The 17,120-nt window shown below is 43.5% G+C and overlaps 1 protein-coding gene across 1 annotated transcript in view; it reads left to right on the top strand.

Moving 5' to 3' along the window:
* LOC144691194 (immunoglobulin superfamily member 21-like) overlaps nt 1-17,120 on the top strand; it is a 286,249-nt gene that overhangs the window by 128,538 nt on the left and 140,591 nt on the right. Inside the window, exon 4 of the mRNA XM_078559256.1 lies at nt 7,848-7,966. Within this exon, the coding sequence (XP_078415382.1) occupies nt 7,848-7,966 (119 nt within the window). The remainder of the gene's footprint in view (nt 1-7,847; nt 7,967-17,120) is intronic.

The raw sequence follows: 17,120 nt of genomic DNA, 5'->3' as shown, positions 1-17,120 counted from the left end.
TCCTGTTTGTTATGGGTTCCCTCACCCTCAGGTGTTCAGTATTGTATATTTTATATCTCAGATATTTGCGGAGATGACACCAGTTTCTACATGTGTAACAGGTTTTATTCACAATGCTTTAAAATGTCTACTCCGTGCTTCTAACGCCAGCTTCCAGCTCTGTCTACAGTTTGTTTACTTTTCTCTGAGTCCACATCCAGGCTTAACCAATCAAGCACAGTGAGCATCAATAGTAAACAGACTCCGATGATCAAACACAGAACAATTGAACAACTGAACATTACATTCAGAAACAGTTTTTGCATGTATTGCTAAAGGAACACTAGATTTGAGCCTTGTTAAATGGCTCCTGCATGTCTCATTCTCAGCTTTCGCACAAATAATTTTGAGAAATGGATCTGATAATTGACTGTTTCACAGGATTAGATATTCTTTACAGGACAATAGCATCAGTTTGTTCTAGTGAAAAATAGATAGCCCAGTGTGGAAATGAGGGCACTTTTATTGGCAGTGCAGTGCCCAGCACACAAGTCCCCAAGTCAGCTGTGCCATTGTAAGGAACAAACTCCTCCTCATGGGTAGGAAGTAGCGTCAAAAGTGAATGTTTAACCTCAATCTGGTTCCTAGTGGCTGGCTTCTGATTGGTGTTGCTAGAGGCTGATGCACCCAACCTGTTGCCTGCAGTTGCTACATAGCCAAGGCGACAAGAGCAGGAGGAAAGAAAGGAAGAAGTGCCACGGAATAATCTTCCAAAAACATCTATTTGAACGTTGCTTTCGCATTTGCACCATCTCAACCCCCTAGCACAAAATGCTGAGTGCTGAGATCAGCAACCAAATTGAACACTCTGTAACAGCTCCAACCCTAAATATGATTCATTTAGTACATCAAGCTTCTGACAGGTCCAGGGAAATTACCATCTCCCTGGGCCAGCTGTTTTATAAACAGCTTTCAGCAAACACCATAATACTGAAACAAACACTAATATTACAGTAATAAAATTACCTGAATGTCAGGGGTAGCGTTCTGCTTTAAAAACTAAAATAAACACTTGAAATAAAAGCAATCATTTGAAACACCTTGATGCACCTCATTTATTTTGCCCTTTTATTCTCTCTGACCATTTCTAGCCAATATTATCTCATTCTGGATGCCAGATTTCCTCGCCTCAGCAGAATGCCAGCCAACTTAGGTTTAATTCTCACAAGGATATCTAATCTGAATGCTGTGAGGAATGATGTGGTTTAGACTATTATAAATTGTCAGGTTGGTGCAGCTTTGCCCTGCCTTTGTTCTGTTGACACTGACTTTCCCAAAGCAGGAGGCACTGTCAATATTTGAAATGATTCTATGAAAGTCCTGTATTGTACCTCAGAAATAATTTTAATTTACATAATCATTTGAGGAAGAGAATTGAACTTCAGCTTCCACAAATGATTGACACAGCAACCCTCCCCACCACCTCCACCCCCCTGCCGATTTTCAATGACGAAGACATCCAATGCTTTCTTGTTTCTTCCGTTCTTAAACACCTTTTATTGCAATTGGTTTCAAAGATATTTAAGTTGAAGTTTCTCAATATTCTGTCAGAAAATGTGCCATATGGTAGAGCACTGAACCTCAGCTTCAAGTGCCAGTCCATGATGAGTTGCTGAATTTGTCAATTTTCTCCCCATTCCTTTCCTCTGCTGAGATACAGTCTAATATCTCCCTACCCTACACTGCTACTCCTGAATGTGGTGACTTGGTGCTTGGGTGCAGGTTCATTAGCACAGAATGCCCTCTGGTACCTCATCCATCTGTGCGTTCTTCATGTATGAGTTTAGCAGCAGACTTATGCACAAAACACTCCCCAGTACAGTGCTGAGGGAGCACTGCACTGTCAAAAGCTGTGATTTTTCAAATGGGTCCTGTCTGCCCTCTTTGTTGTGATATTATACGCATTCCAGTGCAGACAATGACATGTACCCTTAAGAAGCTGCATAGTTACATCACTATGACATCACCATGTGTAAGGCTGGAGGATAAAAGGTGCAACCTCCATGTCAGATGTTCACTATTACCTGTGACTTTGTATCAGTAAGACCTTATGAGTCAGGAATATGGTCAAGTAATCAGCCTATGTAACTGTCAGGACCCAGGCTAGATCAAGGCCTGTGCAGAGCGGTATATAGTTGTTGTTAGTAATAAACTTCTTGTAATTGTGTTCGACCAGAACCCTTGTCAGTCTCAATATCTTGCTGAGCATAGATAGCATAGAGACGGATCCCTTGAAGTCTACATCGAGGCCCTGAACATATATGGTGGCAGCAGATCGCAAGAGACCATCACACTCTGCAGTAGATGTAATAGTCCCATCGCACTATTTCAAAAAAGAGCTGGGGAGTTCTCTTGGTGTCCCTGCCAATAATTGTCTCTCAACTGAGATCACTAAAACAGTTTATCTGGTCATTATCACGTTGCTGTTTGTGGGAGCTTGCTGAGTATAAAGTAGATGCTGTGTTTCCTACATTATCACAGTGACTGCACTTCAGAAGGAGTTCATTGGCTATCAAGTGCTTTGGGAAGTCCTGTGGTCGTGAAAGGTGCTACATAAATGCAAGCCTTTCTTTCTTCATTTCAGCTAACCAGGAATATAAACTAAACATAATCCTGCTTTCACATCCCCTTATATCCATTTTCCAGCAGGAAATACTGGACAATAATGCCTCCCCTAGTCTAAAGTAGTGAGTCCAATGATAGCATTCGTACCACAGTGGGCTGGGTGAGCCCGATGATTGATAGTTAATAGCCTGCCATGCTCGCCATCAACGCTCACACGCTAATAACGGTTGCTTGGGCTCTGGGTTACTGAGGGATTTGGCAACCAGCACTAACACAACAGTGTCGTGCCAGAGAATCAACACCTTCAGGAGAGGAGAGAAGCGATGGGAGGAAAACTGTCCAGAAGAAAAGACCCCTCTTTCTTTTACCTTCAGAACCTGGATCCAAAATCCACCGGAATCGGATTTGAATCCTGCTGGAGCAGCTGGAATGGAAACCCCCTCTCCACTAACTGCAGGGAATCTACGGGGAATAAGTTTTATTGTCATTACAGCACAGAAGGAGGCCACTCAGCCCATAAGGTTCATGCAGGCTCTCTGTAGAGCAATCAAGTCAGTCCCATTCCCCCACTTTATCCACGTAGCCTGGCAAGTTTATTTCACTCGAGTGCCCATCCAGTGACAATCTCGATTCACTCCCTACTTGGTGTCCGTTGAAGGCTGGAGTTAAGATATACTATTGGGTGAGTGTAGAGGCAACTTTACCCTGCATTTAAGCTCAGCTCAGAGCATTGGGGTGTTGACATTTAGCCTCCCTAAAGTAGGAGAAGGTTTCAATTCCAACACTGGCATCACTGACTTAACCTTAATAAGCACTAAAATGTATTGACTGACTCCAGACAGAGAAAATATCATATTAATCTTTTTCAAATGCTGCAGGGGATAAGAGTTCTTAATAAATAAGCTTTCTATGCTGGCTGGATTTTAAATATGCAGCATAGCACTGAAAGCTGAAATATAAATGAAACCGCATAATGTATGATGACGATAAAAATACTTCGATTAAATACTTTTTAAAAAATTCTCTTGCATAATATCTCCCCCTTCCTCACTGGGGTAGTGCTCCAGAGTGTTGGTGGGTGAATTCAACCTTCATACTTAGTCAATGAATGGCAGCAGGTTATTGGACTGTGGGGAAAGCTGTCATGACCATGCCCAATGCTGACCTCATCCAGCGACCACATACATTCATTTATCAGCAGGGGGCACTGAAGAGCAATCCGGAGTCACACATCCCCCCCCCCCACCCCCACCCCCACCAATGCTGTCATTTTGGTTGCACCACCCCCAGCTCATGGAACTCATGATCCCAATTGGGCCGGGATCTGCTAACTCATCTTGATGATCAAACCAAGGAACAAAGCAGACCCTTGTGTTTACCGCTACAAACAGAATCCTTTTTTGACAATGCCCAGCATTGGTAATTCCTGATTAGAATTGCACAACAGGATTACTAAGGTAAACTGTGCTACAGCTGAGTGATTGACAGTAGCTAAGCTGTTCATCATGAACATGACAATTGGAGTTCCACTGAGAATAGACTGAGTGTTAAACATGAACTATTCATTCCAACTCCTTCAACATCCTACTTAATCATGTTGCCTATCAAATCCTTTTAAATCTGTTGACTGACAAAAGGTCAGAATGAAATCTGAAGTATTTTCCAATTGGCTTCCCGATAACTCAACTGGAGAATATACTGTTCCGTGTGGAACCGAGTCTTACTGAACAGGAAGACCCCAGCACCAATCCCTAATCCTTACTGACCTAGCTGGTCTCAGCCAAGATGGCAGCTTGGTGCCACCATTGATTATAACACTTTCAACTTATGAAGGGTAAAATCAGCCAGTTTGGTCCCTGCGAGCTATCTGTGATGCAGGAAAATCTGAGCACATAGAGTGAGGACAGGATCAGGTTTGGTTAAGTAGCAGCCCCCCCCCCCCCCACACACACACACACACACACACACACACACCCCCAATTCTTTAAAAAGAATCAGCCCTTTTTAATTAGAAATACTTTTCTCTCTCATTGCTAACTGGAATGGTCCTGACTCGCACTGGGGTATGTTTCCAAGGGCACAGTTTGCCTGCCTGCCAGTTCCACAACCTCTCCTTCTCATAATCTCCATGAATCTTCATTCTATCCTCATCCCACAATTATTCTCTCACCTAAAGAAGGGCCTGTTTCAGTGCTATATAACGCTATGACTTTAAAAAGGAAGCTGGGGGTTTTTTTTTTGGTCATTTTGTACACTGCTTTAGACCTCTTGATTCTTTCAGTTATTCAAGGACAGTTTCTTCATGCCTGGCAGCTCGAAGCAATAACTCCCACCTCTTACCTTTCATGGGTCTATCACAGCCCTCCCTCACTGAGCAACAGCCTTTGTCTCCCTCTCAGATGGGATTCCCACACCTTCTCCAACACTAATGCTGCCTCCGGGAACCTTTGTTTTCTTGCGCATGCCAAACTTTTCCTTTCCCTTCAACATTTCTTACAAAACTCATCTCCATTTAAGGCCAGAATCCTGATCTAAATCTGGTAAAGTTCTTTTAATACTACTTCCGTCGACCCGTCCACTCCTGCACAGAATTCAATTTTTAAAAAAGCTTTTCCTTAAGAAGCTTGATCTCTCTCTTGCCTCTTGCTCCCCTTCCCAACCTCTTGGGCTCTCTCTCTATTTTATCAATATTACAATTGTCATCGATCCTCTCTAAATGATTCCTCACGTTGCTTTGAGTTGCAAACAACGTTTCTCTACACTCGGCACCCTCACTGTGTTCAAATCAAGACTCGTCACCCTGCCTTTCTTACTCTTCCACAGAACCTCAAAACTGTGGAATTCCTTGGTTCCCTCGGTCCCTGAATTGCTGTCTCCTCCTCCAGTATTCAGGCTCTCAGAGCTTGGCAGCACCAGTAATAACTTGCTCGTATTCCTTTCCCGATGATTTCTGCTCTATGAGCCATGACCTTTTACACTTGGTTTCGCAATCAGAATATAACATGTGCTTCCACTTTATTGGCCAACAGTCAGGTTTCTGACAGCCAGCTTGAGTTTACACACAGATAAAAACAAAAAGCTAAAAGCTACTGCGGATGCTGGAAATCCAAAACAAAAACAGAATTACCTGGAAAAACTCAGCAGGTCTGGCAGCATCAGCGGAGAAGAAATCAGTTAACGTTTCGAGCCTTCATGGCCCTTCGGCAGAACTGAAGCATAGTTAGAAGAAGGGAGAAATATAAATTGGTTTAAGGTGGGTGGGGGGGGGGGGGGGGGGGGGAGAGAGAGAGAGAGAGACATTGAGGGTGTGGTGATTGTGGAGATGAGCAGATAATCAAAAGATGTCACAGACAAAAGGGTCAAAGAGGTGTTGAAGGTGGTGATATTTGTCTGAGAAAAGTGCTAATTAAGAATGGAAGACAGGATATTCAAAGTACAGCTCTAGTGGGGGTGGGGTGGAAAGACTAGCAAGGTTTTAGTTTTAGATTTAAAAATAATGGAAATAGGTGGGGAAAGAAGAATCTATATAAATTATTGAAAAAAAAGTGGGGGGGGTGGAGAAACGGGGTGGGGATGGGGGGAGGGGGAGTTTAAGATCTAAAGTTGTTGAATTCAATATTCAGCCCGGAAGGCTGTAAAGTGCCTAGTCGGAAGATGAGGTGCTGTTCCTCCAGTTTGCGTTGGGCTTCACTGGAACAATGCAGCAAGCCAAGGACAGACATGTGGGCTCCCTGTCGCTTGCCATTTTAACACTCCACCCTGTTCTCTTGCCCAGCAATGAATAGTCAAAGGGTTTACATGTCTATACAAATAGAACTGGCAATTTAGAACAAATTAGGGTGGCTTATATTTTGTATGCAAAAATGACCTTGTAAATCTATAGATGATTTTCAAATGAAGAATTCGACCTGGTGATAAACTGAATCTCAGCCGCAGTTGATAAACCGACAGGCAGATTGGATAGTCGGCTATGGGTCACCCGATTTGCTGGTTATTCATATTAGTGACCAAAAAAATCAAGGGCTTCAAATTGAGCAGTCCAATATCCACTCTTGATTGTCCAATTTTCCTACCCATAGAGTGATTGTCTATGCTGGAAGCGCAACTTCTGTGATGTTCGTCCCCTAATAAACGTGGGTCTTGAAAAGCACCCTCCTGATTTGCCACTGCTTGAGGTTAATTTGGAAATATGTGATACTCCTAAATAATTGTTAATTAATGATTATACTCAGCAGCAGTGCTCAAAGAAAGAAAGACTTACATTTATATAGCGCTTTTCATGCCCACCGGACGTCTCAAAACGCTTTACAGCCAATGATGTACTTTTAAAGTGTAGTAACTGTTGTAATGTAGGAAATGTCTGTCTGAATAAACTCAGCCATGTATCAAACAAATTTAATCCTTAGTCATTTTGCTTTAAGAAAGTAAAAGTTGTGGACAGTGGTGTATTGAGTTAGACACTGCCCTTTCACGCTTAACACCTGGACTTGACTCAGTCCAGATGGATGGAATGGTAGAGTAGAAGCTGGCATGGCTGTAAGTCTCCTTTGTGGTCGTTTCAGTCCAGGTCCTCTCAATTCAATTTAACAGTAATGGGCACTAAATTAGCATCGCCCTCAGGAAGGCCACAGCTCCTCAGCTATGGGAAATGGAAAAGTCTCCCACTGCCGCAGTATGCAGTACTCATTGAGATTTGTTGCTGAGCCAATATTGGAGATCGTCCACTCTGCATCCGTGCTTTGCCTGATCTGGCATTGTCCCACGCTGGCAATGTTCCATTTCCCCAGCACTCCCACATTTTGATGATCACAAAAGTCATTGAAAAATAGTGAGACAGATAGAGTCACTTAGTGTTATAATATTCAAGTATGACCTAGACTGACTTTGGTATGAAGGCATCTCTTTTATTCCACATCTGCGCATCCTTTTACTGACCAGACTGCCTTTCTATGGTTCAGACCATGAAAAACCGTAAATGCCCCAGAGTTATATTCAGTCTGTATAGGGGTAATTACACATCCAGCATTTCCAGTAGAGTTATACTGACATGAAGCACAGCTACAAGTAGGCCCACAAAGTTCTAATCCAGTTCCAACCTGCGCTCCCTTCAAGAGTGGGAGAGCAGTTCGGAAAATTTCCCCCATTGTATATTAGTACTAAAGTGGGACTGAATCCTGTTTTTGTTCAGTGAAATGTGTCTAATTTTTTTCCACTTATTTTCTTCCTTTCTTTAAAAAAAACAGAATTCCAGAAGTCCGCATTTTAGATAATGGGCCTTTCGAATGCCACGTTGGGATCTATGACAGGACAAACCGCAAGAAGTTTCTGGAAGCATATGGTCATGTCTTCCTCAACGTCATGTGTAAGTTAACTGTACACAGGGTTTAATGTTCTTTGATTTTGTTCTGCATAGAAACAGTCACAGATCGCGAGGGTCTGTATGGTGGAACAAGAGATCTCCTGTAGGGTATAGGTTGTACATGGTGGGTCCTCCTCGGAGTAAACAGACATATCCACTGATTCCAATTTTGGAAGGAAGCACAGGTCAGAAGATTAGCACTACAGCATTGTACTCCCCTTCCAGCATGGCTTCCCACCTCACTGCCAATCTGGTGGCATTCCCATTGGATCAGTATATCAGACCAGAATTCCCAAGACTGTGCAACTCTTGAAACAGAGAAAAAACTTGCTTTATGTAAAAGGAAGGAAGAAAGACTTGCATTTATGTACCACCTTTCACAACCTCAGGATGTCCCGGCGTGCTTTGCAGCCAATTAAGTACTTTTCTGAAATGTAGTCACAGTTGTGGAGATCTTGTGACACAGTGGGTAATGACCCTGCCTCTGAGCCAGAAGTTCTAGGTTCAAGTCCCACTCCAGGACTTGATGGCTGAGGAAGGTGTGTTCATAACATGGCCAAACAGGTTGAGTATCAACTTGTAAATTTGTCCAACACACACCAATGGTAGATGGTAAGAGTGGGAGAGATTCCTGGTCAGCCATTTGTAGAAGGCACTGACAACCCACTGCGGTACCTTGCCAAGCATAATCATGAACCAACAAAGAAGTCCATTGTTGCCAATGCTCTTTTAGGGCATGGTACCTGAAGAGAGAGAGTCACTGTTATAATGCAGAAAACACAGCAATGAATTTGTGCACAGCAAGGTCCCACAAGCAGTACTGTGATAATGTTTTTAATTATGATGTTGATTGAGGGATAAATATTGACCAGAACACTGGGATTAACTTCCCAGCTTTTCTTCAAAATAATGCTATGGGATCTTTTACATTCCCCCGCGACAGTAGAAGGGACCTCAGTTTAATGTCTCACCCAAAATATCTCACCCAAAACCCTAATGTCTCACTCCTCCAACTGTCCTCCCTCAGTACTAGACTGTATGTTAAAATCACTGGAATGGGGTTTGAACTCACAAGCTTTGCCTCAGCAGCAAGAGGAATACCACCTGAGCCTGGGCTGACACATCCTTCTTACCTCCCTCAGTTTGCTTTTTATTCAAGTCCACTGGAAGCTTTTAAGAATGAAACTTGCTGTTTACTAAATATGCATTTGTGGTCCACCTCAGTTTTCTTCCCCATTTCTTTCAACCTTGGTGGTCTCCCACACAGTGGCCTCAGCCCATTCATCGAGTGCTCTCAGTCTGAGAGTGAGGGTAAACCAGTGGGATTTTGTGGAAAATTGCAATACAAAAATTCTTACACCTACACAGGGACTTGTGAGAGCAGAATAAAGTGTTCTGGGAAAACATTTTATTCACTGAACAGGAACTGACTGGCAAATTAAAACAAAATATTTTTAATAACAGAGAAACTGCAGATCGCAACTATTAAGTAATGTATTATGTGAATGAGCCTCCCAATGGAAGCAACCAGCGCTGTGAGTCTGCCCTACTTTAAGAATGAAATGTAAAGAGGGTGGTGAGCAGTCAGCACTTTTCTTCTTTCTATGCTATTGAGTTGAACATCAAACTGTGAGATAGCTGTGGACTTGGTTGATCTAAACTAAACTGAAACACAACACTTCATACAGGCAATGAGATGTGGCTCTTGACTCTGAGTCCAAAATTTGTGGGTTCAAGTCCCACTCAAGGGCTTGAATGCAAAAATCTAGGCTGACTCCAGGCAGAAATCTAGGCTGTACTGAGGGAGTGCTGCACTGTCGGAGGTACTGCTTTCAGATAAGATGTTAAACCGAGGTCCTGTCTGCCCCCTCAGGTGGGCATAAAGGATTCCATGGCAATATTTTGGACAAGAACAAGGAGTTCTCCCTGGTATCTTGGCCAATATTCATCCCTTAAATAACAGCATAAAGAAACAGAATATCTTGTCACTATTGGATTCCTATTTATGGAACATTGCTATGTGTAAATTGGCTACTGCATTTCCTTTGCTACAATAGTGTCTACACCTAAAAAGTACCTCATTGGCTTGAAAACATGTGGGGACATTCTGAGGCTGTGGAAGGTACTATATAAATGCAAACCTTTCTTCCTTCATTTGACCCATATCTCATCATAGAATTTAACTGTCTCTCTTGAATGTCTTCAGAGTTTTTGAGAGCCCTACCTGGTGATCATTCAGATATTAATCATCTTCTGAGCAAGAGCATCTTGACCTTGCACTGACCAGCATGTCTCTATGTCTCCGTGTCCTGCATGTGTGGTTTTATTTGAAATATAGGGGCTGAATTTTTGTCTGGACTCAGGAAAACCTGACCTGTGCACTTTCACAGCTTGCAATATGCACATCCGATTCGTGTGTCTTTATGAGGAATTTCCACCTTTTCACAGGGGTCCAGTTTGCAGTGCATTTTGCCAGGTGTGTGGGCGCGGAGGCAGGTGGGCCAGTTAGAACCACCTTGGTTCTCCAAACGCAACAGCCCAGCTGCCAGCATTGTTTAAAGGCCTCCTAAACCTCATTTCTCACTCCCGTCACCACCCCCCCACCCACTGATGCCACCCTATGCCCCCTTACATTCCCCTATGCCACTATATACCCCTTACATTTCCCCCATGCCACCCCATGCTCCCTTACATTCCCCATGCTACCCAATGCCCCTTCACATTCCCCCATTCCACCCAATGCCCCCTCATATTCCCCATGCTACCCAATGCCCCCTCATATTCCCCATGCCACCCTATGCCCCCTCACATTCCCCCATGCCACCCAATGCCCCCTCATATTCCGCATGCTACCCAATGCCCCCTCACATTCCCCATGCCACCCTATGCCCCCTTACATTCCCCCATGCCACTACACACCCCTTACATTCCCCCATGCCACTACATACCCCTTACATTCCCCCATGCCACTGCTTACCCCTTACATTCCCCCATGCCACTGCTTACCCCTTACATTCCCCCATGCCACTGTTTACCCTTTACATTCCCCCATGCCACGCCATGCTCCCTCACATACCCAATGCCACCTCACATTCCCCCATGCCACTGTACATTCTGCATGCTGCCTCTATGCCCCATACATCCTCCATAGCCACTCACCCAGTATGTACAGTTCTCAAGGGCCGTACAATAGCAATGGGAATTATTTTTAAATCATTGAAAAACTTTTAAACCTTAATCTAAGAAAACCCTGAATTCAAATTCGCTGAGGTACCATGAGAGGTGATATTATTGAAACATATAAGATCCTGAGCGGACTTGATAGGGTGGATACCCAGAGGGTGTTTCCTCTTGCGGGGGAGACTATAACCAGGGGACATAGTTTAAAAATAAAAGCTTCCCCCTTTTAAGATAGAGATGAGGAGAAACTTTTTCTCCCAAAGGGTTGTTAGTGTGTGGAATTCTCTTCCCTAGAAAGTAGTGGATGCTGGGCCTTTGAATTTATTCAAGCTGAGTTAGACAGATTTTTGTTAGGCAAGGGAGTCAAGGGCTATGAGGGGCAGACAGGAAAGTGGAGCTGAGACCACAACTAGATCAGCCATGATCTTGTTGAATGGTGGAGCAGGTTTGAAGGGCCAAATGGCCTACTCCTACACCTATGCTCCTATCATTGATGCTGAACCAAAAAACCCAAGGGAAAATTAAGTTGCAATCCTTGAAATATCGAATAGGTTTGTAAGTAAACAAGCAACCACAAAAAGTTTCAATAGTTCTTGGATCAATAAGACCACCTGCTGAGCTGATGCTTTTGAAACCCCGCCAAACATTCATGATGGAACAGCTGTCGTAACAAAAGCTTTTAGCTCCACTGACAGAATAGATATCCATTCCGAAGCAGAGTGCGTGTCAATCAATGGAGTGGGAGCAGGCGCAGACCATTTTTCAATCTTCAGAAGCAGGGGTTTTTTTTTTGAAACAGCCAGATCTGCTAGTCCAATTGAATCAGAGCACAAAAACATGAAAGCAGAAGCCTTTTTTAAAAAACATTTTTAAAATACATTACGGTATTTTCTCCATTGAAAAGGTATTGTAAGGCATGTGAACAATTACACAATGCTGGTTAACTCATCTTTGTAGGACAGGTCCCTATGATGAATCGTGGCATTAAAAACACATCTACATTACAATATAGCACCAAATAATAACATTGTAAGGTATGAAAACATTTTACATTTACCTTTCAGGATGTTTCCAACTCCTCAGCAGGTTTTCCACTTTCTTCACAAACTCTCAAACCTATCCTGCTTTTAGTGAGCTTCCATAACCCCCGCACTGCCAGTCAAAAATGGTCTGCTGGAGGAAATCTGATTTTCACCCCACATTTTAAATTGGAACTCGACCTCAGCAGGAGTGGGTGTGCATTTTTCACACTAGGCGTTCCCAGCCAGCAAAAAGGCCAGAGGAAAATGGCACAGGGTCAGGAAAATTGGATTTCCTCCAAAAAAGAAATCAAAGCATGCCCATTCTCACACCAAAACATGCCTCCGCACCCAGATGAAGATGCGGCCCATTGACTCTGGATTAACTTGTTTCATTCCACTTTTTATTCTTCATACATCTAAAAGTCCTCTATCATTTGCCTTTTAGCAAGATTAAATGTAATTGGATGCAGCAGGTAATTTGTAGCATTCTTTCCTCTGAGTCAGAAAGTTGTGAATTCAAGCCTTGCTCAGGTCCTGACAACATTATTGCAGTTGACTCACCAGTGCAGTACTGAGAGAGTGCTGCATTGCCAGAGGTGTCATATCTCGACTGAGACATTAAACCAAAGCCTTGTCTGTTTGTGCAAGTGGATTTCAAAGATCCCAATCCTCTTGTCAAAAAGAGCAGATGAGTTCTCCTAGCACCTTGGACAATATTTCCTCCTGAACTGCTAGATACCCATATTATAAGACAAATAGACCATTTGCAAAATATAGAGTCATAGAGGTCTACAGCACAGAAAAAGGCCCTTCGGCCCATCGAGTCTGCGCCGGTCAAACAAATGTCTAACTATTCTAATCCCATTTTCCAGCAATATGAAACATGAAATTATTTTTGATTTGATCTCAACTTAGGCTGAACTTGACAGTGCACAGCTTAAGTGTTCTATTTGAGCCCGAACTGAGTTTCAATAATCACTGAACTCACTTCTCTTGCAGTGCCCACCTTCACCCCACACTCATCCTCACATTGGCTGCATTACTTTTATACGCTTTTGTTATCTTCAGGCTTCAAAGCTCTAATCCGTCCCCCACACCCCCTTTCTCTCTCCCCCTGCCGCTTCCCCTACCCCCACCATCCATTTTGCTCGCCTTCCGGTCTCCACCCTATACAAACTTCAACACATCGAGGATTCTGCTGTGCACATCCTGTCCCAACTGTATGGAGTCCTTATCACCGGTTTCCTTGCTCACCCCTATTTAGGTGTCATTCTTGGCTCAGTGGTAATATCCCTGCCTCTATGTTAGAAGGTTGTGTGTTCATGCCCTGCTCAAGAATGAAGCATATAACTCAGGCTAACACTTCAGTGCAGCACTGAGGGAGTGCCACATTGACATAGGTTTTGTGATTCTGATTAGAGGCTAAACTAAGGCTCCCCTGCCCACTCAGGCGGATGTAAAAGACCCATAAAACTATTCAAAGATGAGCAAGGGAGCGGCATCATTTATTCTTCAACCAACATTGCTAAAAGCAGATTATGTGATCATTATTTCATTGTTTGTGGGACATTTCTGTGCACAAATTGGCTGTCACATTTCCCTATATTACAACCGTGACTATACTTCAGAACTGTCTTGTTGGCTGCAAGCACTTTGGGAGTGCACCTCTTGAGGTTGTGAAAGGCGCTATATAAATGCAAGTCCTTCCGTCCTGTAGGTTTCCTGTCCTCACTACACATTGAATTGAAAATCCTCTTCATTTACAAATTGCTCACTGCCTCATCCCAGCCTACCTCTTAGTCCAGTCATCCATCCTAGTTCATGTTCTCTTGTCTCCCAATGGCTGTGCATTCCCTGCTGCACCATAGGTGGGGAGTGTGCTCAGTCATGGTCAGTCCTGCTCTCTTGAACTCTATTCCTGAGCCAATCTGCCTTGGTACCTCTCTCCCCACCTTCAAAAGCTTCCTTCAAGCTGACCCCTTTAACGGTACCTTTAGTCAGCTCCCCTCACTCTTTTGAACTTGTTCAATGTCTGTGAAGCATCCGGGCAGTTTGCTGTGTTAAAAGTGCCACAGAAGATAAAGTTGTAGATGGACCTTGGTGCTTAATGGTGCTGGGAAGATTCTCAATTCAAGAGTGGCTGAAGCAGAGAAGGGGAGAGAACAGATTTGAAAGCAAGGACGTTAATGTAATGTTGTCTCTTCTTTAGACTGTGTTGTATTGGAGTGATGGTAATTATATGGTTCTGATAATGATGAACCTCAATATGTTGGTCATCATTTCATTGAGTCTGATCTAACAGTGACAAATTAAATGAAGGAATCAGGATAACTGATGCTCTCTCTATACTCTGTTCATTCTCCTTTTATTGTCCTCTTACCTCCTAAATATCACTTTTAAAGAATGGGATGTCAGAGCTGCCTGCCTAACAGTCCCCAGGGTCCTAAGTTGAAATCGACTGCTGCCAAGATTACATAGTTTATGGGGGAATTACAGACCTTGGCTTAGAACCATACCTTATTGTAAAGGATGCATGGTTCCATGAATTGATTAATTATTTGCAAAACAGATATGCTATGCCTTCCAGATTAACGTTCACATTGAGTTATCCCAAGCATCAATCAAACAGTAAAACATAAAGAAATGTGGTGTTATTGAGCTCACCGCTGACAGGTGGACTAGCTGGGCACCTAATGCATATTTGGCCCAAGATTCTCCCTAAGTAAAAACTCATTCTTCAGTAGCTATCCACAGCACACAACTCATTGATTATTGAAGATTGGTTCTGACAAAGCTCAGCCTATTTAGAGTGAAGATACAGTTATCATCTTCAGCTTTATACAGCATCTGTTGGATGGATTCATCCCGTTAACTTGAATGCCAAGTTAACTGTCATAGAAAATGGAGCTAAGATAGTCAAGTAGTTCAACAAATCAGCTGTGGTTACATACAGTTTCTAGCCTATCAAGGGACTAATGTTCAATGATGTGACCAAACTTAGAATAAGGAAAGCTGTTCAGCCCATTCTAACTCACTGTTTCTATCATGAAGATTCTACCTCAACATGGACTTCATACAACCCTCCAATCGGCCCCCCCAACACTCTAAGCCAAGTTGTGAATAAGTACTCTCTGATCTCCGAAGATCGGCAAAGTTGAGAATGTCCATCCACCCTTGTATATCCATGATTCAATCTTGGTGTACCACCCTTCAAACAAACGTTGTCTTCTATCCCAAGAGCCTGGGAGTCATCGTGTGCCATAGAAAACTTAATCATCACACTCTATTCTCAACCCATTGGAGGCTGAACTGGGCTCTGTAGCACCCATTTATTAGGTGCTACACGACCGTTTAATGTTCAAAAATGGGTTCTTGGACGCACACACAAATCCAATGGCAAGTGCGCAGGATGCTATCTTGACAAAGACTTTTGCGTATGCACCTAATGACAACAACCATATCATGCAGTTCATGATGCAAACCAGCGTGCAATTTTAATCTGACATCAGCACTGCCATTTTCCAACTGCGTACTCCAGCCCTGCCTTAATCTCATGCAGCTAAACACAACTTTAAATTCAATAAAGCAATCCACACCAACACCATTTGAAGGGATCATGAATTACTTGAAGGTTAGTTGTCAGATTATTCCTCTAGTTGCTGATGCAATTGTACTTGTTTTTGAAGCTTCCCGATACTTAGCTAAATTTTGAAATAGGAAGTTGTCTGGCTGGTGCTAAAGTACTTTTTTGTACATTTAAGAATTTGTGCTGAAATAAGTTACTTCTAGGGATAGATGGCTTCCACTGGGAATTGAACATGACAGGGAGAAGGATTGGAGGCTTTACAGAGCAGGACAAGTTGCTAGAAAAGGGAGGAGATGGAGAAGTTATGGCTGAGCAAAAGGCCATATCCACTATAAGTCTGTGGGGAATGATCCTTTTATCTCAACTTCAGAAAGCGTCAATTCTTGAGACTTGCCAAATGTACCGCTACAACTACAACCTCAAACCAGGGCAAGGGCAGCATTGCCTGCAGCTGTCCAGGTGACCATGACTCTTAGTATTTATGTACCTGGCTCTTTCCAGGCTGCAGCTGGAGATACAAGCAACATCTTAGCAGTTTCTGAAGTGACTGAGCAAGTCACTGAGGCTCTCTGTACGCAGAGGCCCAGTTTAATCTCATTGCCTCTTGTCAGAGACAGGTAGGTGGAGTGAGCCACAAGGGTTTGCACAAATTGCAAGCTCCCCTATGGCGCAGGGCGTCATTGACTGCATTGACACATTGTCTTCCTCATGCGAGCTCAGTCACTTCCATGAACCAAAAGGGATTTTGCTCCCTTAATGTGCAGCTGGTGTGTGACTGCAGGCAGCTCATCATGCAGATGGATACCTGTTATCCTGGCAGCAGTCACAATTCCCTCATTCTGTGGCAGTTGTTTGTGCCACCTCTATTTGACCCACCATGACAAATCAAAAGCTGGCTACTGGTCAGCAAGATTGACCCACTCATGACACGGCTCATGATTCTGGCCCAGGACCCATGTATGCTTGCATATCAGGCATGCAATGAGACCCATGCTCCCATAAGGAGCATTATAGAGTACACCATTGGCATCCTCAAGCAATGTTACCTGGACTGCTTTGGAGGAGCCCTGCAGTACTCAGCCGAGGTGATATCAATACACGTACTCGTATGCTGTGTGCTGCACAATCTGGCCATTGTGAGAGAACAGCCCTTTCCACCGCCTCTCAGGTGAGAAGCTGACGCAGGGAGCATGAGGAAGAGGTGGAGGAGGACGTGGAGAAACGGGAAGAGGTAGGAAGACTACAGTGTAAACAGCCCCTTTCTGCCCAGGCTCCACGTGATCAAATGATTAATGAGCAATACCAGTAACCTTAACCACATTTCCCTATTCACTGACAGTCTCACACTCATTGCCTGTCCTCTATCACT

Source organism: Cetorhinus maximus, chromosome 15 (genome assembly GCF_964194155.1).
Source record: "Cetorhinus maximus chromosome 15, sCetMax3.hap1.1, whole genome shotgun sequence".
NCBI classification, from domain to species: domain Eukaryota; kingdom Metazoa; phylum Chordata; class Chondrichthyes; order Lamniformes; family Cetorhinidae; genus Cetorhinus; species Cetorhinus maximus.
Note: the sequence above shows the minus strand (reverse complement) of the source record. Positions and strands in the feature narration are given on the sequence as shown.